General features: G+C 48.4%; 2 protein-coding genes and 1 long non-coding RNA gene across 5 annotated transcripts; all 3 read left to right on the top strand.

Moving 5' to 3' along the window:
* Positions 1-3,290: 3,290 nt before the first annotated feature.
* LOC123077468 (ATP-dependent RNA helicase DEAH11, chloroplastic) lies at positions 3,291-11,326 on the top strand. Of its 2 annotated transcripts, XM_044499744.1 has the most exons (3): positions 3,291-4,454; positions 4,867-8,020; positions 11,091-11,326. In XM_044499744.1, exons 1-3 carry the CDS (start codon positions 3,639-3,641, stop codon positions 11,132-11,134), a joined length of 4,014 nt encoding a protein of 1,337 aa, XP_044355679.1. In that variant the 5' UTR covers positions 3,291-3,638; the 3' UTR covers positions 11,135-11,326. The 2 variants fall into 2 exon arrangements, with proteins under 2 accessions (XP_044355679.1, XP_044355680.1); XM_044499745.1 differs by lacking the exon at positions 11,091-11,326 and having other exon boundaries at positions 4,867-8,061.
* On the top strand, positions 11,163-19,896 carry LOC123077469 (ATP-dependent RNA helicase DEAH12, chloroplastic). Its single transcript, XM_044499746.1, has 4 exons — positions 11,163-12,640; positions 12,735-12,856; positions 13,930-14,056; positions 19,629-19,896. The coding sequence occupies exon 1, from the start codon at positions 11,198-11,200 to the stop codon at positions 12,371-12,373; it is 1,176 nt and encodes a 391-aa protein (XP_044355681.1). The 5' UTR covers positions 11,163-11,197; the 3' UTR covers positions 12,374-12,640; positions 12,735-12,856; positions 13,930-14,056; positions 19,629-19,896.
* Positions 19,897-20,436: 540 nt separating this feature from the next.
* LOC123074141 (uncharacterized) lies at positions 20,437-22,262 on the top strand. 2 transcript variants are annotated; one of them, XR_006435878.1, is made up of 4 exons: positions 20,437-20,770; positions 20,930-20,989; positions 21,091-21,201; positions 21,752-22,262. It is a non-coding gene; the product is annotated as an uncharacterized lncRNA (long non-coding RNA). The 2 variants fall into 2 exon arrangements; XR_006435877.1 differs by having other exon boundaries at positions 21,091-21,212.
* The last annotated feature ends 886 nt before the right edge of the window (positions 22,263-23,148 follow it).

Here is a 23,148-nt window from a genome sequence, read left to right as displayed (position 1 = left end):
AGACAGGTGCTGCGACGCAGCACGCGACGGCCATGGCGGAAGCTGCAACGCGGCGCGCGGCGATGACGGTCGAAGCTGCTATGCAGCACGCGGCGATGACGACAGGAGCTGCTATGCAGCGACGCAGCGCGGGGACGCTACGATACAGCTCCGGCGACGGCCATGGCGGTAGCTGCAAACGCAGCACGCGGCGGCGACGACAGGAACTGCTATGCAGGGACGCAACGCGAGGACGCCATGATGCAGCTCCGACGACGGCCATGGCGGTAGCTGGAAATGCAGCGCGCAGCGACGGCGGAAGCTGCTATGCAGCGCGCGGCGACAACGACGGAGCTTCAATGCATCCACGGCGGAGCTTCAATGCGGCCAGGACGGAGCTTCGATGCAGCCGCTGCCGACGGTTCGTCCCCCTCCTCCAGTGCGGTGGCTTTGCTTGTCTCTCTGCTAAGTGGCCAACGAGAAGGGGGAAGAAACTGGTGGACGACAGGCTTCGGGGAGAAGATAAGGTGGAGGGGAAGGAAGTGGTGGGGTGGGCAGGGACACGTGTTGCGCGGAGAGAGAGGTTTACGGGAGGAAAATTTCATCCGGTTGATTCTAAACGTTTTCCTTTAAATTTAATCACTCCCAGCCGCCTCCCCTGTGCCCCGCCCCCTCGACCTTGCCGGGCTTGCTCGCCGGAGCCCCGTCGCCTCAACCTCGCCGGAGCCCGGTCGCTTGCTCGCCGGAGCACCGGTGCCCCTCTCCCATCTCCTTCCTTTCCTCTCCTCTTCGCTGGTTCGCCGGGGCGGTGGTGGTCGGCGATGCTGGTGGGGCGCACAGGTGGGTGATGTGGTGGCGGTGTGGGCGTCGCCCAGATCCACAGATCTGGTGTTAGGCGACGAGGGGTGAGGGCGTCACGGCGGCGTGGTTGCCGGTGGGCGAAGGAACCGCCGCTGGATTTACAATCTGCCGCTCCTGTGTGCCTCGCCCTCGAACCCTCAATCGCTCGACCTGAGTTACTCGCTCGACCTGGACGAGAGCCAGCACCACGTGGGCCGCAGGACAGCCCAACCGCGTCCCAGTGCAGCCCAACGGTGGCACAAATGGATATTAATTATTAGTTTTTTTACACATCGACTGCTGTTGAGCCGACATCACTATTTCTTTCGTCTCCTGCACCTGAATGGCCATGGCATTCCTCCAGTATTCTTCCAGCTTGTTAAAACTTCCAGTATTTTTCACATTTTTTTAGGGGAGTGAGGCCTGCACATTGACAACATCTTTTTATCAGGATATTAATACATAAAGACCTGAAAAAGATATTAATTATTAGTTTTTTTGCGATTATATATTAGTACAAGTTAGTGCCAAGCACCAGACAAGAACCCACACGCGACAAGATTTCATGTGGGTTAGTATTATTTAGTGCCAAGCATGAACTTTTTTCTAAAATTTATGTGGATTAAAAAAGAACAAATGTAAGAAAATTTTATCACAGTTAAACAATTTATATCACACTTACTGCATATATTGATTGTATTTTTTTAAAAGCACAGTTACTCAAAAATATGATAACATGTATTAAAAATTATTGTGTAATCATAATAAATTTTATAATGCATGACGAACATTTAAAAAAATACATTTACTATTTTTAGTTTCGAATTATTTCTTCCATCCCACTGACAAGAAGGACTCACATGGGCCCGCTGCCACGTTGTTGTACCTGACACAGTAGATTTGACAGAAAATGTATAAGTGCGCTGTTAAATCTTTTTCTGTGATTTTTTATATATATTTAACCATTTTCAATATAGAAATATCTTATTTAAATATAAGATGAATTTTTTTAAAAAATATGATAAAAAATTACTCGAAAAGTTACTCATAGTTACTGCATATATTTGTTGTATTTTTAATGCACAGTTACTCGAAAAACTGATAACATGTACTAAAAATTATTTTGTTATCGTAATAAATTTTATAATGCATGATGAACATTTTAGAAAATACATTTACGGCTTTTACATACACGTTCAACTTTTCCCAAAAATGTTCTGAACATTTTTTTTCAAATGCACAAATATTTTTTAACTTTTCCCAAAAAAGATAAACTTTCTATAATATGAAATCGTATATTTAAATAAGATCATTGTATATTAATAATTTTTAATATATATATATATATATATATATATATATATATATATATATATTAAAAGATGTAGTGAACATTTTCTAATATATGATAAGCTTTTATACGATAAACTTTTAATATATGATGCAATGAACAGATTTTTAATTATATGACGCGATGAACATTTTTTTAATGTCATATAATATTTTCTATATCGTGTAAGAACTGGAACTGCTCGGAGTTTAAAGACGTATACGAACGAGTTGACGCATAGGATGCCATGGGGCAGAGACAGCAAGGGCGCGCCGCGAACGACTCGGCGCGGATCGATTTCCGGCGGGCGGGTGCGCGTTTTTGTACTTCGTAAAAAAATCGAACATCGCAAGGTATATATATATTTAGGCGTCCTTTCTAAAGGAATAGGAGCAGTAGTGCAGCGGCAGCCAGCTATCGCTTAGGACGGCACGGCGTGGGTTCGAAACCCGGCAGCAGGCGTGCTTGTGGTTATTTTTGATAAAAGTATTTTTTGCGGCAATACCATTTTTTGACAAACAGAGGTATATGCGTGATTAAATAAAAAGTAAAGGTTCTTTTTGTAAAAGAGCATGCCACATAAGCCCCTTCCAGCGGGTCCCAGCGGTTAGATACACCGTCAATACGCGTTTGGTTATTTTTGATAAAAGTATTTTTTGCGGCAATACCATTTTTTGACAAACAGAGGTATATGCGTGATTAAATAAAAAGTAAAGGTTCTTTTTGTAAAAGAGCATGCCACATAAGCCCCTTCCAGCGGGTCCCAGCGGTTAGATACACCGTCAATACGCGTTTATACACAGCTTAGACCATTTTGTAACACTTAGGCCTTGAATTGGTACTGAACTGTAAAACTTTTGAGTAATAGTACCAGTCCGTGAGTAGATGCTGAAGTGTGGTATCAACATGCAATTAACTGTGTAGCAGGCGCGCGTGTGGTTATTTTCGATAAAAGTATTTCTTGCGGCAATACCTTTTTTTGACAAACAGAGGGTATATGCGTGATTAAATAAAAAGTAAGGGTTCTTTTTGTAAAAGAGCATGCCACATAAGCCCCTTACAGCGGGTCCCAGCGGTCAGATATACCGTCAATACGCATTTATACACAACTTAAACCGTTTTGTAACACTTAGGCCTTGAATTGATACTGAACTGTAAAACTTTTGAGTAAGCATGCCACATCAGCCCCTTACAGCGGGTCACAGAGGTCAGATACACCGTCAATATGTGTTTATACATAGCTTAGACCGTTTTGTAACACTTAGGCCTTGAATTGATACTGAACTGTAAAACTTCTGAGTAATAGTACCAGTCCGTGAGTAGATGCTGAAGTGTGGTATCAACGTGCAATTAACTCGACCAGAATCTCGCACCGTCCCCTGAAGCGCGACCGCACCGACTCCGGCGACCCAGGGCAGGGCTCCCCCCGCGACCTCGATTCTAACCATCGCCGAAACCCTCCAAAACCCTCGGAGCGCACGCCGACGCCATGCGTCCGTCTCAGGACCGCCGCCCCTTCCGCCCGCCGGACCGGGTCTCGCCGCCTCCCCACCTCCACCGCCAGCAGCGCCTCCGCCAGCCGCCCCCGCACGCGCGGCAGTTCGCGGTGATCCTCCTCCTCGCGGGCCCCACTTTCTCCTCCCCGCCGGCCACGGAGGTCGACGCCCTCGTCGCGGGCCTCCAGTCGCCGCCTCCCGACGGCCTCTCCGTCTGCTCCTCCGGCCGCCACGCCGCCCGACTCCTCTTCCGCTCCCTCCCCGCCGCCGCGGCCGCCGCGCGCGAGCTCTGGTCGCTCCGCCTCGACGGCCTCCACCTCCTCACCCCGCACCTCCCCGACGCCGCCCTCGCCTCCCACGCCTTCCCTCTCGTCGCCTCCCTCTTCGCCTCCCACGCGTCCCGCCTCCTCGACTCCGGCCTCATCTCCCGTTCCGCCGCCCGCTCCGCTGAGCTCGCAGTCTCCATCCAGTCTGTGAAACGCCGCCTGCGCGGTCACAATAACTTCCGCGACTTCGATCAGTTCAATCTCCAGAAGAAAACGCTGGAGGCTGAGAAGGAATTGGTAGATGCCCGAATTGCCGAGTACAAAGCAGCGATGAGTTTGATAACGCGCGCCATGTTACGTGGGACGGATGACGGGGAGGAGGTGGAGGAAGAAGGTGTGGATGTGTTTGGGATTGGGGAAGGAGAGGATGTGGACTTTGTGAGGTTGCACATGATGATGCTGCGCGAGTGCAGGACGCTCAACGAGGGGCTACCAATCTACGCATACCGCAGAAAGATTCTCAATCACATTTTCAATAACCAGGTGACTTATTTGCAGTTCTATTTGTGATGGCATTGCAAATTTGCAATGCAGTGCAACCCATTTGATAATTTATGATTTTTCACAAAGTTAAAGAAAACGTTAGGCGTTAATTGTGCGTTTTGCCACCGTCTTGTGCTTTTCTAACTAAAGCGATGCTTAATAAGCGTAATAAAGCGCTAGAAGTTTTTCTATAACGTAGGCACGCTTAAGCGCCTGCCTCCGTGTGCATTCTTTAACTATGGAGTTGCATGCTTAGGATCAATGAGAAAGAGCCGTGCCTGTGGAGCTTTGTCATGTGCATGTTATTATATTGCAGTGCACCATTTAGTTTCACTTGTTTATTTGAATTTGTCGGCCGTAACATGCTGATGCAAAAGTCAAGGTTCAATTATACGAGCTTTCTTCTCTACAGGTTATGATCTTAATTGGGGAAACTGGTTCTGGGAAAAGCACACAACTAGTTCAGTTTCTTGCTGACTCAGGTCTTTCTGGTAACGATTCAATTGTCTGCACACAACCTCGGAAAATTGCTGCTTTATCATTGGCACATAGAGTAGATGAAGAAAGCAAGGGCTGCTATGCGGACAATTTTATGTCGTCATATTCAAGCTTTTTGAATGGTCAAAACTTCAGTTCGAAGATTATATTTTGCACAGATAGTTGTCTTTTACATCACTGTATGAACGATGCGGACCTGAATGGCATTTCCTATATCATTGTTGATGAAGCTCATGAAAGAAGCTTGAACACCGATCTTCTCTTAGCTTTGATCAAGAAGAAGCTGCTTGATAGGTTGGATTTGCGACTCATTATAATGTCTGCCACTGCTGATGCTAATAGACTTGCTGAATACTTTTATGGCTGCCAAACATTCCATGTGAAAGGGAGAAATTTTCCTGTTGAAATTAAATATGTACCTGATGTATCAGTTGATGCTTCTTTCAATATTGTGGCAAGCTCTTTGCGTGGTCCTTGTGCTGCTGCTTCTTATGTCAATGATGTTATAAGACAGGTAAGCATCATCCACAAGAACGAAGAAGAGGGTGCCATCCTTGCTTTCTTGACATCCCAGCTAGAAGTTGAATGGGCTTGTGAAAATTTCACCGATGCAAGTGCGGTGGTACTTCCTATTTATGGAAAGCTTTCCCCTGTGGAACAGAGTCGTGTTTTCAAAAGTTATTCTGGAATGAGAAAAATTATCTTCTGCACTAATATAGCTGAAACATCACTTACTATAAAAGAAGTGAAGTATGTTGTTGATTCTGGACTGGTCAAGGACAGCAGATTTGTGCCTAGCAGTGGTCTTAATGTTCTGAAAGTCAATTGGATTTCCCAAAGTTCAGCTAATCAACGCGCTGGCCGGGCAGGTCGAACAGGAGTGGGGAAGTGTTATAGGCTTTACTCCGAAGCCGACTTCAGTATGATGGAACTGCATCAAGAACCTGAAATCCAAAAAGTTCATCTTGGCACTGCTGTTCTAAGAATACTTGCTTTGGGTGTTAAAGATGCACAGAATTTTGAGTTTGTTGATGCCCCAAATCCAGAAGCAATCAATATGGCTGTGAAGAACCTTGAACAGTTGGGTGCTGTCAATTGTAATTGTAATTGCTATGAGCTGACTGATACCGGACGCCACTTGGTCAAATTGGGAATTGAGCCAAGGCTTGGAAAAATTATGCTTGATTGCTTTGGTTTTGGTTTGAGGAAGGAAGGTGTAGTTTTAGCTGCAGTTATGGCAAATTCTAGCAGCATCTTTTGTAGAGTGGGCACTGATGAGGAGAAACACAAAGCTGACCTTCAGAAAGTCCGTTTGTGTCACCAAGATGGAGATCTGTTCACTCTACTCGCTGTTTATAAGAAATGGGAGGACGGGCATGAAAACAGGAACATGTGGTGTTGGCAGAACAGCATCAACGCCAAAACCATGAGGAGGTGCCAGGAAACTATATCAGAACTTGAAAATTGTCTAAAGCATGAATTGAAAATTATAATCCCAAGTTATTGGTGTTGGAATCCTGAGGCTCCCAGTGAGCATGATAAGTTGCTAAAAAGAATTATCCTGTCATCTCTTGCAGGTAATCTTGCTATGTTTTTAGGACATGAAAGGTTTGGTTACCAGGTGATTTCAACAGATCAGATTGTGAACCTTCATCCCTCATGCTCATTGCTTAATTATTGTACCAAGCCAGATTGGGTGGTGTTTTCAGAAATCTTATCCGTCCCAAATCAATATCTGGTATGCGTAACTGCTGTTGATCATGATGCTTTGTATGCAATTCACCCAATGTCTTCCATTCAGCAACTGGAGATACATAAATTGCAGATAAAGGTGATTAGTGGGCTTGGTAATAACTTGCTGGGAAAATTTGTTGGCAAATCTGGCCAAAATCAGCAGAAGATCATCTCACGTCTCAAGGAAGATTGCAAGGATGACCGATTAACTGTTGAAGTTAACTTTAACAATAACGAAGTTGTGTTATTTGCTACCGCACAGCACATGGAGAAGGTCTTTTGCATTGTTAACAATGCTTTGGAATGTGAAGGTAAGTTGATGAGGAACGAGTGCCTTGAGAGAAGTTTATTTCCCGAGAGGTCAGGCAGTTCTCCTATTGCACTATTTGGCTCAGGTGCTGAAGTCAAACATTTAGAACTTGGGAAGAGATATCTGACAGTAGAGGTTCTACATCAAAATGCAAGTGACATCAATGACAAGGAGCTTATTAGCTTGGTGGATAGTCTTGTCTCCGGTATTGCTAATTTTCATAAATCCAGTGGAAATTTCCGGCTAGGCTCAGATGAAACTAAATGGGGGAAGATTACATTCCTCAAACCTGAAAATGCTGAAGATGCTGTCTCAAAATTGAACGGGGTAGAATTTCATGGTTCCTCTCTAAGAATAGTTCCTGTATGTTCTCCTGATAATCAAGGTTTACGATTTCCTTCAGTAAGAGCTAAATTATGTTGGCCACGTAAGGAAAGCAGGGGCCTTGCACTTGTAACATGTGCCAGTGGGGAAGCTCAATCTGTTGTAGATGACTGCTTTGCCTTAGGAATCGATGGAAGGTATATCAGTTGTAGGGTTAGTACGAAGGAGGAGAACTGTGTATTTGTCGAAAGAATTCCATTGCATGTCTCGGAGCGGGAACTATATGATGCTTTTCGCAGCACAACAACAAGGAGAATCCTTAATATCCGCCTGCTCAGGGTCAAGGAAGCCACTATAGCTAGCCCCTCTGTTTCTGTATGCGAAGAAGTGCTGATTAGAGAAATTTCTCCATTCATGCCAAACAAGAGTTTTCCTGGAAAAAGTTTCCGTGTTGAAGTGTTCCCTCCCGAGGAAAATGACTCGATGATGAGAGCAACTTTAACTTTTGATGGAAATCTTCATCGAGAAGCTGCAAGAGCACTGGACCATCTTGAAGGAAGTATTCTTCCTTGTTGTCAACCTTGGCAGATAATACAGTGCAAGCATGTATTTCATAGCACTATGTCCTGTTCAGTGCGTGTTTACAATGTTATCAGCCAGGAAGTGACCTCTCTGCTTGAGAGCTTCCGAAGCCAAAAAGGTGTGCCTGCATTCCTCATTCGCTAAATGCATTGATTTTTTTCACTGTTCTATTGGTTGAATCTCTCATTCCTCAGTTGTGGTTGCTTTTGTATTCCTTTTTGTCTTTCTTTTTTTCACTTAGTTTAGTTTTATATGAGGTAGCCAGACTTTGTGAGCCATCTTTTCCGGAAACTCATCTAGGACCCTCATCTCCCTAGGGAGCAACTTACTGCTACTGGTGTTGCAGTGTTTTCTTTTTTTGTTGAAACTTCAAGATTTTTCATGCCTTTAGTATCTTTCCTTATTTGACACTAGGATAGTGATGACTTCCCTGTTTGGCCCTGGAAAAAACTTTTTTCCCTATTTGGCACCGGATCTTATTTTCATGCCTTTCGTGACACCGTCAGCCACCGCTAGCATATAAGGTCTAAGACCTGTCAGTTTTTTGTTGCATGGACGAAACTACCGCTGGCTGTACATCACTAGAAAGGAAAAAAAAAACAGGCCATCACGCCCAAGTCGCTCTCTCCCTCCCACTCTTTGTCCACCGATCCATCCCCTTCAATTTCTCCCCCAATCCCCACCCAAGATGGACTGAAGCAGTCATTGGTACTGCTGGAAGCAGCCGCCCGTGCCCTACGGCGCAGTGCCTGCACGGCCTCTGCAACCGCCTCCTCTGCCTCTGCGTGCACACACGACCCTGCCCCTGCCCCTGCCCCTGTGTGTCCTTGTCCTTGCTGTCCTCCTTTGCCTCCAGCACGGTCATCCGCCAGGTGTGCAAATTCATTGAGCGGGAGTGCCAGATCGACAAACAGGAGGTGCAGGTATCGCCGGTCGCGGTCCGTGGCCGTTGACAGAGGCAGCGGTACCAGTGAAGAGAGAGGTGCTGGTATCGGCGGTCGCGGTCCGTGGCCGTTGGCGGAGGCAGCGGTACTGGTGAAGAGAGGTGCAGGTCCAGGGTCTGGGGGTGGGCGGTGTTGCGTGGAACGGCAGCGCGCTGCTGCTGGTGGTGGTGGTGGTGGTGTGTGTGTGTGTTGGGGGGGGGGGGGGGGGGTCGAATGGCTGTCGGTGAGCTCATCTGCGTGGTCGGTCTACGGCTGGTGGATACGCTGCCACGAATCCCAGCGTGTGCCTCCTCCAGCAGCTGTGTCGCCACCGTGACCATCGTTCTTGCCGGAAGCGCACGTGTGGGAGATGGAGGAATTAAGCTGCCGCCTTATGGCACGCCTTTGTGCGGACGTTGCAGTCTGGTCGGGGAGTGTAGTCGTGTACTGCTATTAGTGGCCGGCATATAATGTTTGCGTGTACTACCTTTTATTTTTAGGGGATGTGTGTGTACTACCTAATGTGTGTCGAATGGCTGTTGGTGAGAGGGGGGGGGGGGGGGTCGAATGGCTGTCGGTGAGGGGGGGGGGGGGGGGGGGGGGGTGTCAATTTGGGCAAATTTGACCTATAGACGAAATCAAATCACAGAATGAACTGTCCGTGAAACTATTTCACGCGGCTGACCTGTGGCGCCTAGCTCTCAGGCGCTACACTGTATAGTGTGACGCCTAGCTCTCAGGCGCTGCACACAGACTTAGTAATTTTCTGATCACACGGGTGCGACGCTGGCCGTGTAGCGCCTATCTGTGAGGCGTTGCACAGTGTAGTGTGGCGCCTTCGTGTCAGGCGTCACACAAAAAGGTCAGCCGCGTGAAATAGTTTCACGGATTGTTTATTCTGTGATTTGATTTCGTCTATAGGTCAAATTTGTCAAATTTGCCGTCAATTTGCTGTCGGTGAGCTCATCTGCGTGGTCGGTCTACGGCGCTGCAGTGCCACAGCGCGGATGTAGGGGACACCTAGAGCGTCAAGCACGGAGGTGTGCTGTTCCTGGAATGCCAGCTCCGGGTGCTGGTTGATACGCTGCCACGAACCCCAGCGTGTGCCTCCTCCAGCAGCTGTGCCACCACCGTGACCATCGTTCTTGCCGGAAGCGCATGTGTGGGAGATGGAGGAGGAATTAAGCTGCCGCCTTATGGCACACCTTTGTGCGCACGTTGCAGTCTGGTCGGGGCGTGTAGTCGTGTACTGCTACTAGTGGCCGCCTGGCTGGCATGTAATGTTTGTGTGTACTACCTTTTTTTTAGGGGATGTGTGCGTGTACTACCTAATGTATGTATGTATCATCTGTCCATGTAACCATGAAAAAAATCGAAAGGTCCTCCAAAATTCATCACAGTGCTTTGGTCAAAATTTTGGTCACATACTACATTAGAGGCAAAAGCGTCTTTTCAGGTGTTATTAACACCGTTAGTGGCCAACATAGACGACAGTGTCATAAAAGGCATACAAGTTAGAGGCAGTGTGAAATAGGAAAGTATTTTTTTTCCTGGCCCAAATAGGGAAGCACATTTTAATGTAGTGCCAAATAAGGAATTTCCTCATTGGGTCCCTTAGCTTGAATTCCTTTTACCCGTTCTTTAAGAGTGACAGGATTGATTTTTCTGTACCGTAATAGACAAGCTCAAAAGAAAGACTAATTATATAAAAACATGACCATTCTTCAAAGAATTTATATTAGCTAATAAAGAATCTATATTAGGGGCAAAGCCATTTTTCTCAATTACATTTTTTCGAAGTCTTCGCTTGCTCCAGGGAGAAAACCATTATGAGTTGTGGCTCATATAAATTTGAACCGGGGAACATATAGCTCATTGTCTATTTTATCTCAATATCTTCATGAGAAGCATAAAATCCAGTGGCGGCGCCAGTGACAAAAAGGCTGTGGGTTCAAATGCATTAATCTGTCTGAAATTTTCTACTTTTTAACACACATCTGAATGAAACTAAGGCTGTGATAAAAAAGCTGTGGGGTCAGCTGATCCCTCAGCTAACATGTGAATCTCCACTGATAAAATCATAACATCATCTGTTTCCGAATATCAATGTAAATTTTGTACCGAATTAATGTGTGTGCTACTTCATTGATGTTTCTCAAAACCAGCAAACTCATCAGGTTCCAACTTATGTACAAGAAGAATGTTTAGCACATAATTTTATATCAGCTGGCAAGTTCGAAGTCTTAATCAGTGTACTTTATGCAGGTGTGTCTTACAATTATGAGAAGACCGAGAATGGTATTTTCTGAGTAAGGCTCACTGCAAATGCCACAAAAACAATAGCAGATCTGAGAAGGCCACTTGAGATTTTGATGAAAGGGAAAACCATAGACCACCCTGATCTGACATTAAGTGCAGTTCAGATGCTCTTATCCCGTGATGGTGTAGCACATTTGAAATCAATTGAACAAGAAACTGGTACTTACATTTTGTATGACAGGCAAAGTCTAAATATTAAAGTCTTTGGACACCAACATCACATGGCTGAAGCTGAAGCGAAATTGGTCCATGCACTTCCACAGCTCCTTGAGAAGCGGCCTCTTGAAATTTGTCTTCGTGGGCATAACCTCCCTCCAGACTTGATGAAGAAAACAGTAGAAAATTTTGGAGTTGATCTGGAAGGATTCAAGACTGTGATGCCCTCGGTAAAGGTTGAGTTACATAAACACCGCCATATACTTAAAGTTTGGGGCAGTAAAGAGGATAAGCGAAGGGTGGAGGGGATGATCTCTGAGCTGATAACCTCAGTTAAACACAATGTCCCGGTTCACCTTCCGTCAGAGAATGTTGGAGGCAGTAAAGATGATAATCAAAGGGTGGCTGACAATGAGCTTTCAATGGATGCATGCGCTATTTGCTTGTGTGAGACGGAAGATCCTTTTAAGCTTGAATCGTGTGGGCACATATTTTGTCGGGCTTGCTTGGTGGATCAGTGTGAAGTTGCCACAAAATCGTATGATGGGTTCCCTGTTTGTTGCCTCAAAACTGGGTGCAAGAAGCCATTCCTCATTGTTGATCTGAAGCACCTCGTGTCAAATGAGAAGCTGGAGGACCTATTCAGTGCTTCCTTAAGGGCATTTGTTGCATCTAGGGCAGGAATATACCGTTTCTGCCCAACACCGGATTGCCGATCCATCTACCAGGTGGCAGCTCCAGATGCAGAGACCAAGCCTTTTGTCTGTGGGGCTTGCTATGTGGAGATCTGCACCAAGTGCCATCTCGAGTATCATCCTTTCATATCCTGTGAGGCTTACAGAGAATACAAGGAAGACCCAGACGCAACACTTCTTGAATGGCGCAAAGGGAAGGAGAATGTGAAGAACTGCCCTTCCTGTGGATACACGGTCGAAAAAGCTGAAGGCTGCAACCATGTTGAGTGCAGATGCGGCTGCCACATTTGCTGGGCATGCTTGGCGAACTTCAAGAGCAGCGAAGAGTGTTATGGCCATCTCAGATCTGCGCACCAATCCTTTGTGGACATTGTGTAGAACCTAGGTGTATATTTGTACTGCTGGCAGTCCTGCCTCCTGGAAAACCTGTATGTTAGCAAACTGTTGCCAAATCTTGGACATTGACACATTAGGCAAAATACGTGAATTGTTGGTGCTGAAGCATACAGTAATCCTCAAGTTGCGAAGGTATTGCGATTATTAAAACCATAAACTGTGCATGTAGGGGTGCATCCAGGAGGTATCCACTGTCTCGCTGAATGCTTCTCTCCTGATTCCCCCCTGATCCACTCCAAGCTGCAAAGGGTGAGTGTTTGTTCCCAAATGGCTTTGTTGTTTGATGCCATGGTACCATTTTTGGATTCATGCTTATTTCATAGTTCATACAATTTTTGGCTAGTTTGAAGGAAGTGTGTGAATGGGAGATGAACGCTCTGAATCTGAAGAAGTAAGGGCACAGTTCCTTTTCAAAACCAGTGAAGCCCTCTTCCAGTATCCCAGCAATGCACAAGCGTTCTAGAGGTTTGATATGTGATTTGCTTCTGCAAATTCTTTATGTTTGTTGCCTTGGTGGTGCTTAGGGATGAGCATGATGATTTTCTTTTGTGTGGTTTCTGGAATGGTAGCTATTTCTAGGATACAAATTCTAAAGATGCACTGAGCTCTTCACAGAGAGCATGTAATCAACCCAAATTTGGAATTGTGCAACCTGCTGATTAGTTTGCATTTATTATTCTGTACTGAAGTTTCTGAATTTAAGTAGGTGCTTTTACCTCTTAAAAAATCCACTTTAGTATTTGTTGCAGCATAGAATTTTTAAAAATGTGTTGCAGAGCGCATTGGAAATAAAAAAGGCAACTTGTTGAGTTACTTGGTAAATGATTAGCATTTTTTGTTTGATCTTATGTTGAGTGTACAGGTTGTAGATTTTGTGTTTTTAACTAGCAAAGTTGTGCGCGGTTCTTGGTGAATCTCCAATTACAGTTGAATTTAGTTTATTATGTACCGAATTATAGGGATTAAAAAGAAGCCAAGCCTAGACCTGGGCATCCTTCTGTTTAAGTATAGTGTTTCTTGTATTATGTACATTAGTTATTGCCCCTGACTTCTCCCATTAATTGCTGACTTGATCATATGAACAAGGGGCACATTACAACATGACCAACAATATATAGATTACAGGCTTAAAGCTTGGGAGATTAGTCAAATGTTGGTAGATTAGAAAATAGAGATAATGTTAAATATGTAGGGGTTGGTTTCACCTTTTTCGTGTCAGTTCTTAGAAACAGTAGTCAAGTTTCTGGCAAGTAGAAGATGGTTAGCTAGTCTTTGGAGTTGCATCTTATGGTATTGTTAAATTGCGTGGTGCTTATTTGATGGACGTGTCTACATATTGGTAGGTTGGGCATTTCTATGTTGATTGGTAGATTCCCCTTCGGCGAACTCAACAGACAATTTTATTTTGCTCATTAGTTCGGGATCTCATGGCCTGCTTTATAGATTGTGGTAACGGAATGCTTAAATAGATACCCAGAAAGCAGCTTCATATATGATCTGAAGTAAATAGTTTTTGTACTGTTTTGGAGCCCTAACAGATAAAGGAATTTCAACCGGTTGCTCAAAGATTGAGAACGGGCAGAATGACGGATACAGAATGTATCATCTCTTAGGCTACTCTGATGCTCTATATCCAGGAAGCAGTTCAGGTGTTAGAAACCTGAGGTGAGATCTAAACGTTCTGTAATGTTTATTTTTTTGCTTGCTATTGGCAGAATTTTTTAATTAAATGTTAAGCAAGGTCACTAGAACTACGATGTATTGTGTAGACGTAGGAACGAGGCGTTATGCCCGTTCCTCTGATCCTCATTTTCATTGCTGCTATGTTCTTCCCAATTATGTTGTGGTAGGACTAGGGTTCCTACCGGCTCTACTCCTTAGGTTATAAGGGCAGAACAACGGAGGTTGGGGGCGAGGGCGCGCGCTCCGGCGCGTCGGCGCCGTCGCGAGGGAAGAGGAGGGCGGCGGCGGTTAGGGCTGGCGGCGGCTAGGGTTCCGGCTCCTCTGGGAGCCGGGCAATAGGAATAGAAAATATCTTTATTGCCTAATTCCGAAAAGAGTCTTACAACCTATGTTTATAACCTAGATAACTTGCATAATAATTAACCTAAGATAACTTGTGGGCCAAGCCCCTAACTACTGCCCAGTGGGCCTCCTCCGGTTATATGCTAAACCGGTCATAACATCTCTCCCCGCCTGCGCAAACAGCTCGTCCTCGAGCTGAAAGTCTGGATAGTGTTGGCGGAAGTCCCAGCGCGATGAAGTGGGCATACTTGGAGAAGCGGTCGACCACAGTGAGAATGACTGATTTGCCGCCTACTTTGGGAAGGCCCTCGATGAAGTCCATGGAGATATCGGCCCAGACCTGAGACGACACGTCCAAAGGCTGAAGCAGACCAGCCGGCCGTAATGTCTCCGTCTTGTTGCGCTGGCATGTCATGCAAGATCGCACCCAGTCACGGACTGAGGCACGATCACCAGGAATGTAGAAGTCGGCGCGTAGACGATGGAGGGTTTTCTGCACACCCTTATGACCAGCCGAGTGGGCCAGCAACAAGACCTGGTGACGAAGATCATCATGTGCCGGAACAAAAACGCGGCGCCCATGGAGAAGCAGGCCGTCCGTGAAGCGCCAAGGCTCCTCCAGGTCGCCGGCAGCCAGCTGCTGCCGAAGGAGGACCGCGTCGGCAGCGGTCGCCGTCGCCCGGCGAATCTCAGCGAAGAGGCCGAATGTGGGCCCGGAGCGGATGCACAGCGCCGTCCCCTCGGAGGCGCCGACGGTGGAGTCGAGGTCGGCGTCGCGGCGCGATAAGGCGTCGGCCACGGTATTAAGACGACCCGGGCGGTACGCGACGGAGAAGTCGAAGCCGAAGAGCTTGCTAATCCACTGATGCTGCGGCATGGTCGAGAGCCTCTGGTCCAGCAAGAACTTGAGACTGTAATGGTCCGTGCGAATCTGGAAAGACCGGCCCCACAGATAGGGCCATCGCCCTGATGAAGCACGAAGCCGAACCCTGCACCCGAGGCGCCACAGTCCACTACGAAGGGGCGGTCAAAATCCGGCATCTGCAGAACGGGCCCCGTTGTGAGGGCCCCCTTGAGGGCCTCGAATGCCGCTGTCGCCTCCTCATCCCAGGCGAAGGCGTCACGGCGCAACAACCGCGTGAGTGGCGACGCAATGAGGCCGAACTCCCGGATGAACTTCCGGTAGTATCCAGCGAGGCCGAGAAAACCGCGAAGAGCCCGCGGTGAGTGCGGCGTCTGCCAGGCTGCGACGGCCGCCACCTTGTCGGCGTCCATAGCCACCCCGTCGGCCGAGATGACATGGCCGAGGTAGGCGATGGAAGGCGTCCCGAACGAGCACTTCGAGCGCTTAAGATGAAGATGGTGCGCGCGAAGCTCGTTGAAGATGATGGCGACGTGCTGGAGGTGCTCTTCCCAAGAGGCGCTGTAGATCAGAATATCGTCAAAGAAAACAAGCACAAACCGACGTAAGTAGGGCCGGAGGACGTCGTTCATCAGGGCCTGGAAGGTCGCCGGGGCGTTGGTGAGGCCGAAGGGCATCACCAAGAACTCGAAGTGGCCATGGTGAGTCCGAAACGCCGTCTTGGAGATGTCATCTGGGTGCATGCGCACCTGGTGGTACCCCGATCGGAGATCGAGCTTGGTGAAGAAGCGCGCCCCGTGTAGCTCATCCAGGAGCTCATCAACCACCGGAATAGGGAACTTGTCCTTAAGCGTAACAGCATTAAGGGCACGGTAGTCGATGCAGAAACGCCACGTGCCGTCCGACTTGAGGACAAGAAGCACTGGCGCGGTAAATGGCGAGGTGGAGATCCGAATGATGCCTGCCGCGAGCATGAGCGCACACTGCCGCTCCAACTCGTCCTTCTGCAGCTGCGGGTAACGGTAAGGACGCACCACCACCAGCGCGGAGCCCGGCAAGAGATGTATACGGTGATCATATGCGCGGGCGGGCGGAAGACCCTGTGGCTCGGTGAAGAGGTCGCCGTGTTGCTGCAGAAGGTTCTCCAAGAGCGGATGCTCGGCCTCAGAGGTGGCTGCGGCCAGCTGAAGCTGAGGTGGTAGGGGCGTGGCGCCCCCAACGCCGTCCCACCGAGTGCGGCGGCCCAGGCGCCAGAAGGTCATCGTCAGCGCGTCGAAGTCCCAAAGAATGGGACCGAGGGTCCGCAGGAAGTCGATGCCAAGGATGAAATCGAAGCAGCCCAAGTCGATGCCCGCACAGGTGATGGAGAAGTGTTCCCCGCCGATGGTGATGGGTACGTCCCGTGCGAGGCCATGGCACCGGAGGCGATCGCCGTTGGCCACCGTGACCCGAAGTTGCTCCCCGCCTGTCGGCTGAAGCGCTAAGTGATGCATGGTAGCCTCGGGCAGGAAGTTATGGGTGGAGCCTGTATCCACCAAGGCCACCAAGCGCTCGCCGTGGATCGTCACCGGCAAGAGCATGGTCCGCTCGTCAAGGATCCTGGCGGGCGCGTGGAGAGAGACCATGAGCACCGTCGCCGGGGCAGCCGCGGGTGCGCCCTCAGCCGCCGCTGGGGGTGGTAGTGCCGCGCCCTCATCGGCCAAAGCGTCCTCCTCGGTGAAATCGACCGTCTCCAAGTAGAAGAGGCGCGGGCACACATGGGTCGGCGTATAGGGCTCGTCACAGTTAAAGCAGAGGCCCTGGCGCCGCCGCTCCATCTGCTCCGCCGGAGAGAGACGCCGAAAGGGGTGCGTCGAGGCCGAGGTAGTGGGTGCCAGTGAGGCCGGGGGCGGCCGGCCTGGTGCAGGTGGCGGGCGGCTGGTCTGCCGGCCTCCTCGGGCCAGGGTAGCCGGCAGCATGGCCTGGGCGCGAGCCTCAAAGGCCCGGGCGTGATACATGGCCGTCTGGAGATCCTGAGGGCCGCGAAGCTCCACGTCGACGCGAATGTGATCCGGAAGGCCACCAACAAAGAGGTCGGGGCGCCGTCACGCCCGACGCATGGCACGCCAAGGCCTGGAAGCGGTCGGCGAAGTCCTGCACCGTAGAGGTGAAAGGAAGGCGGCCGAGCTTCGACAGGCGGCTCCCGCGAACCGGGGGCCCAAAGCGGAGTAGGCAGAGCTCGCGGAACCGCTCCCAAGTAGGCATGGCACCCTCGTCCTGCTCGAGAGTGTAGTACCACGTCTGTGCCGTGCCGCGGAGGTGATAAGAGGCAAGCCAGGTCCGCTCTGAAGCGTGTGTGCGCTGCCCGCGGAAGAACTGGTCGCACTGGTTGAGCCAGTTGAGGGGATCCTCCGTGCCGTCATAAGTGGCGAAGTCGATCTTGGCGAACCGCGGCGGTGCCTGGGAGGGAACACCGTGTCGAGCTGGCTCGGAGGTGCGGAGCAGCGAGGCGGGTGGCGCCTGGTCGGAGTACTCCGGGTAGGGACCGGCGGAACCCGATGGCCCCCCGAACTACGGGAACGGGGTCGGCTGTCCGGGGGCCATGGTGTAGACCGGCGAAGGCGAAGACCCAGCCGACCACGCCGGAAGTGGCGACGGGGAAGGCGGGAACCGGACCTGATGAAGCGGGAGGCAGGTCGGCGGGGGTGCCCCCGAGCTAGGCAGGGGCGGCGCTGGTGGTTGTAGCGTCGGTGGCGGGGAGTGGGTGGGGGCGTCGGTGGCCGCGGGGGAGGGTGGCTGCAGGTACCACAGAGGGGCAGCGGCCGGCGTGGTCCCGCCGGGGTGTCCCGCCTGGAACGACATCTGCTGGATCGGCCAGGGGCCCGATGACGGCGTCGGCACCGAGGGCCAGAGGGGCGCCGCGACAGCCGGAGGGCCGCCTGGTGAAGCCGCCTGGAACGACAGCATCAGAGGGGCACCGAACGGGGAGACGCCCTGGGCCGGCCACGGCGGGTGGCCGTAGGCGGTAGCGGGCGCCGTCGGCAGGTGCATGTAGGGCCCGGCCGCGTACTGCTGCTGCTGGAAGTGGAGGCCCTGGACGGCGGTGACGAGGTCCCGCAGGGTAGCCGTGACCTGCTCCGGCGTGAAGACGGCGGACGGCGGTGGCGCAGAGGGCACCTGGGATGGCGGCGCGGCCGGGGCCGTAGTGGAGCCGAGGCCCGCCAGCGCGGTTGTCCCGGCGGCGGACGTTATCGACGCGGTGAGGGGTGGCGCCGTCGTCATCGGCGCGGTGAGGGGCGGCGCCATCGTCATCGGCTCAGTGGAGCCGCTGGAAAGCGCCGGCGGTGGTGGTGGCAGCGACATGATCGGAACTTGGTCTCTGATTACCAAATTGGTAGGACTAGGGTTCCTACCGGCTCTACTCCTTAGGTTATAAGGGCAGAACAGCGGAGGTTGGGGGCGAGGGCGCGTGCTCCGGCGCGTCGGCGCCGTCGCGAGGGAAGAGGAGGGCGGCGGCGGTTAGGGCTGGTGGCGGCTAGGGTTCCGGCTCCTCTGGGAGCCGGGCAATAGGGATAGAAAATATCTTTATTGCTTAATTCCGAAAAGAGTCTTACAGCCTATATTTATAACCTAGATAACTTGCATAATAATTAACCTAAGATAACTTGTGGGCCAAGCCCCTAACTACTGCCCAGTGGGCCTCCTCCGGTTATATGCTAAACCGGTCATAACATGTTGTTACTGTTTGAATAGTGTGATGGATGAATATCCCATCTCATTATTTCTGATAGTTAATTTGTCAGTATATAGTTATATACTATAGCTGTGCATATGCATAGTCATGTGTTGAGATTGCATCATGTACTGAAGAAACTTATAGGAAATCTGTTAGCTGATTATCTGCTTGTATGTAGGATTAAGGTAGAGTTAGGGCCTGCCTAGCAAATCTGCTAGCTTATTCTCTGCTTGTATGTAGGATTCATTTTGCAATTAGAAGTCCTTGCAATTCACACTTTTGAATTATATCCCAATTATGCCAATGGATTACTGCATTTTTATGTTAGTTTTTTCACATCAATACTTTGTTCTAACCATTTGAATGAAAGGACCACAGAATCTCTTTGACAATCTATGGCAGATTCTGTACCCTCCTGTCCTTTTTACTCTGCATATACTAAGATTTGTGTGAAGTCAAACTTCATAAAGTTTGACCAACTTTATAGAAAAAATATCAACACAGAATATGAAATCAATATCATTATATGCGTGATGAATTTAATTTTCATATCGTATAACTTTAATATTGTAGATGTTGATATTTTTTCATCTAAATATGGTCAAAGTTTGACTTCAGACAATTCTTATATGCAGTAAAAAGGACCGGAGGGAGTACCACAGTTTTGCAGTTCTAAGTCAGGCTTTTTCCCTGGCATGCTTGACTGCTTGAGGGCTTGAGGGTGCGCGCAGTTGCGGGGATGCAGTCTGGGGCGATGATTCACGCTGCAGGTTTCGTTTGCTAGATGGTAAGATTGAATTTGCTCTTCTACAAGTGTGGATGTGTGGATTGTAATGAAGTGACCATCAAATTGTGCTCTCCTTTGACTGGATTATGCGCATTTGTTTGCTGATCACATTGAAATAAGAAATAGAAACATCACCCCTTCTAGAAATTTATTATTCAGCTCTCTAATACTGATTTTATAATTAAATTTAACTACAATAGTTACAATTAAGTTTCTAGTTTTGTATGTGTTATAATTATAAAGGAGAGTGTAAAGTGACTACACATGCACAAAGAGAAAATTTCTGGATCCAGTTAGAAAAGGCTAACAAAAGGTGAATTCTTCAATATACTGATACTAGGGCAATTGTCTTCTTTCATGAAAAAGAAAAAGAAATGAAACGTCAATTAGCATTCCTTCCTAATCTTTCCATACAGTCTTCAGTCCACTGGCGGAGGGCTCCGGTGGGCAGGGTATGGCAGCCGCCATACCTTGATTTCGGGCAAAAAAAAATTTAATACGTATGCATCTACGGATCTACCGATCGGCAAACTCTGGACTCGTTCGACTGCAGCGCTGGTACAGAGCCTGATGGGCTGACGCATCCAGGCTGTTGGGCCAGTAGCGGTGCCCCGTGGAGATCGACCGCGGGCAGGATCGATTCGATCGAGCGCCCACGAACATGAGGCAAAAAAAAAAAAAAAACGACACACACGCACGCTCACCAGACGCGACGCAACCCTAAGCTAGCGCGGCGGCGGCGGCTGGCCAGGTCGCGAGGACCAGGCGGGCGACTGACGACGGCGGCAGGCTGGGGGCTTAGAGGGCTGCGGCAGCAAGCTCCAGCGGTGGCTGCAGCGCGGCTCCAGCTAAGGCAGCAAGCGACGTCTTCAGCGGCGGCAGCAACCGGTGGCTCCAGTGGCGGCAGCAAGCTCCATTGGGATTTTCCTGGCAATTCCTTGGTAATTACTCAGGGTCCGAACCAGAGACTAGTTGCAGCCACTTTGTTAGGTATTGCCGATTTTTCGTCTGTCAATTCTTCAGGATCTGAAGTTCCGAACCAACTGCAGTAATTATGAATATAACTGTGTACTGTACGAACAAGTTTTTGTTTTTAGATGATTATACGTACAAGCTAATAAGATGCCCAACCGGTGCTGTTCTGTCCAGATTACTAGAAGATGGATAGAAAGGGGAATGGACTAGCAAATCCAAAGAAAAGGGGAAGAGGTAATTTCTCTTTGTTCTGAAATTTTATAGCAATTTTGAACAGCAGCTTCAAGCCTTAAATTCAAGCAGATTGTAGTGATATATTAATGTTGTGATTGCAGATTTGAAGAAGTATTTTGAAGTGCTTGGTAGTGGCAGCAACTCAAAATCAAATCCAAGCACCCGTGAAAGTGTCAATATTTCGGCACATGCCATTGAAAGCTTCATTATCGGTATATTTTAGGTTGTTTTCCTATTGAAACATGCCTACATATTCATTGTATTTGGTTTTTCGTTTGTAATTTGTCTTGACTCTTTTGATTTGCATCAAAAGAATTATTTCCTTAAGACTTCGCCACACCTTAAATTTTTTTCGTCCTCTGCCTCCAGTCATATACCTAGCGCAATTGTCTTCTTTCCTGAAAAGGGCTGCTCAGTTACAAATGCAATCATGTTATATCTTCCTTTCTTTTCACTGCTGCCAGCAGCTTACATTACTTCCTTTTGGTAGTTGCTTGTTGTCGCTGAACATAATGGAAGCTCTCATATTCCAGTCAGTAAGCAGAGTGCTGTTTTGGGATTATTGAAGTTGACGAGAAGAGGCTGACTTTACTTTACTGTGTTTATTTTTATTAAAAGTTATCATGACCAGATTATTGTCATGTTAATTTGTTCTCCATTTTTGATACGTCTCCAGTCCATTGTCGTTAAAAAACTGTTTTTAACGAAAACTTCCATATCTGCTAGGTTTTTTCTAATTTCCGAATCTTTTATATCCAAAAGGTGGATCGGCAGTCAAGCATTCTGCAGCGAGAATCACCGGTGTTGCAAGGCAAGCCAGAGAAAGAAACAACATTCGGGGGCACAGGATTTTGTGGCCTGGAGAAGATGGTGTGATGTACGCATTCTAGAGACTAGAGCCAACCAGGGGTGGTGCCTTGATGGTGAGCGTTATTGTACGCACTTCACTTGTGTTGTCAAGAAAATGGAACAGTGCACTCGTGCTCATAGTTATCTAGCGGATTTGTGATTAGGAGGCGCCCGGGGCGTCGGATCCGCTTCACGATTCGCGACGGTGGTTCGGTTTTGTATGTGGACTGCGGTAGAGACAAGTGGAGCAGAAGACGCCGTTTTATCACTTGTCCTTTTCCATGTTTTTACTTCTTTCCTTGTGGTTTAGATGGAGAGAAAAAAGTTCATGTTTCTTACCGTGTAAGAAATGTATTCTACTAGTTATTTGGATATTTTGAGTCATTATTATTTAAAAGAATAACAAATCATGTATTTCTCTACAGCTAAGTTACAAATGTATTCTAGACTATAAGTGATTGATTATCGAATAATTGAAATTCCCAGGAGTATCGGTCTAAAATTTTACCAACCAACTCTCTTTATGACGCGTGCTCCAATTGAAGAAGAGAAGATGCAGAAGCATGAAAGATGTCAATGGGTGACCAAGGTTAGGGTTTCGAGGGTTCACAAGACGATTGTTACGTTTACAGATGAGGGCACCTTCGTCCATATAAGAGAGAAGAATGTGTCCCCCGATGTCGGAGTTCTGGTAGGATATTCGGTGGTGATGGTTGGGCACAAGGCGACTAGCGGATATGTGATACGCACATTTGTACGTCATGTGACATGTGTGGGTCAAAAGGCAAATGTCATCGATGTTGCCAGATACCAGAAAGACATATCGGTACATGCGAACTAAGGGTGTGTTTGGTTGAGGAACCAAGGGGAATGGTCGGAATGGAACGGTTCTGTTCCCGTGTTTGGCAGAGGCACGAGATAGAATGGAATGGTCGATCTTGGTGTTTGGCCGGGGAGTAAAATGACACGAAGTTGATGGTGCATAGAAACGATGATGCTACCTCTAGCATATTTAAATTTTCATATTAACTCAGTTGCATTTACATTTGCAAAAAAATAGTTGTATAAAATTTGATCATTTTCCAGTTATACACGCGAGCAGTAAACTAATCAGCCAAGTGCGGAACGATGAAATCCTGATATAACGCCAAAGGTGTGGCCGCCAAATCCGACTCCGCTCCCCGGCAAATCGTCACCACCCCCTATTGGTCGTGCCCAAGCTTTGGCTATAAATGTTATCCTATGCTCGGCTTGCCGCAGACATGTCCTTGCTATTGTGTTCTACGATAGTGTGTGTTGAATGCAAATTA

The sequence above is a fragment of the Triticum aestivum genome, chromosome 3D, assembly GCF_018294505.1.
Source record: "Triticum aestivum cultivar Chinese Spring chromosome 3D, IWGSC CS RefSeq v2.1, whole genome shotgun sequence".
NCBI classification, from domain to species: Eukaryota; Viridiplantae; Streptophyta; class Magnoliopsida; order Poales; family Poaceae; genus Triticum; species Triticum aestivum.
Note: the sequence above shows the minus strand (reverse complement) of the source record. Positions and strands in the feature narration are given on the sequence as shown.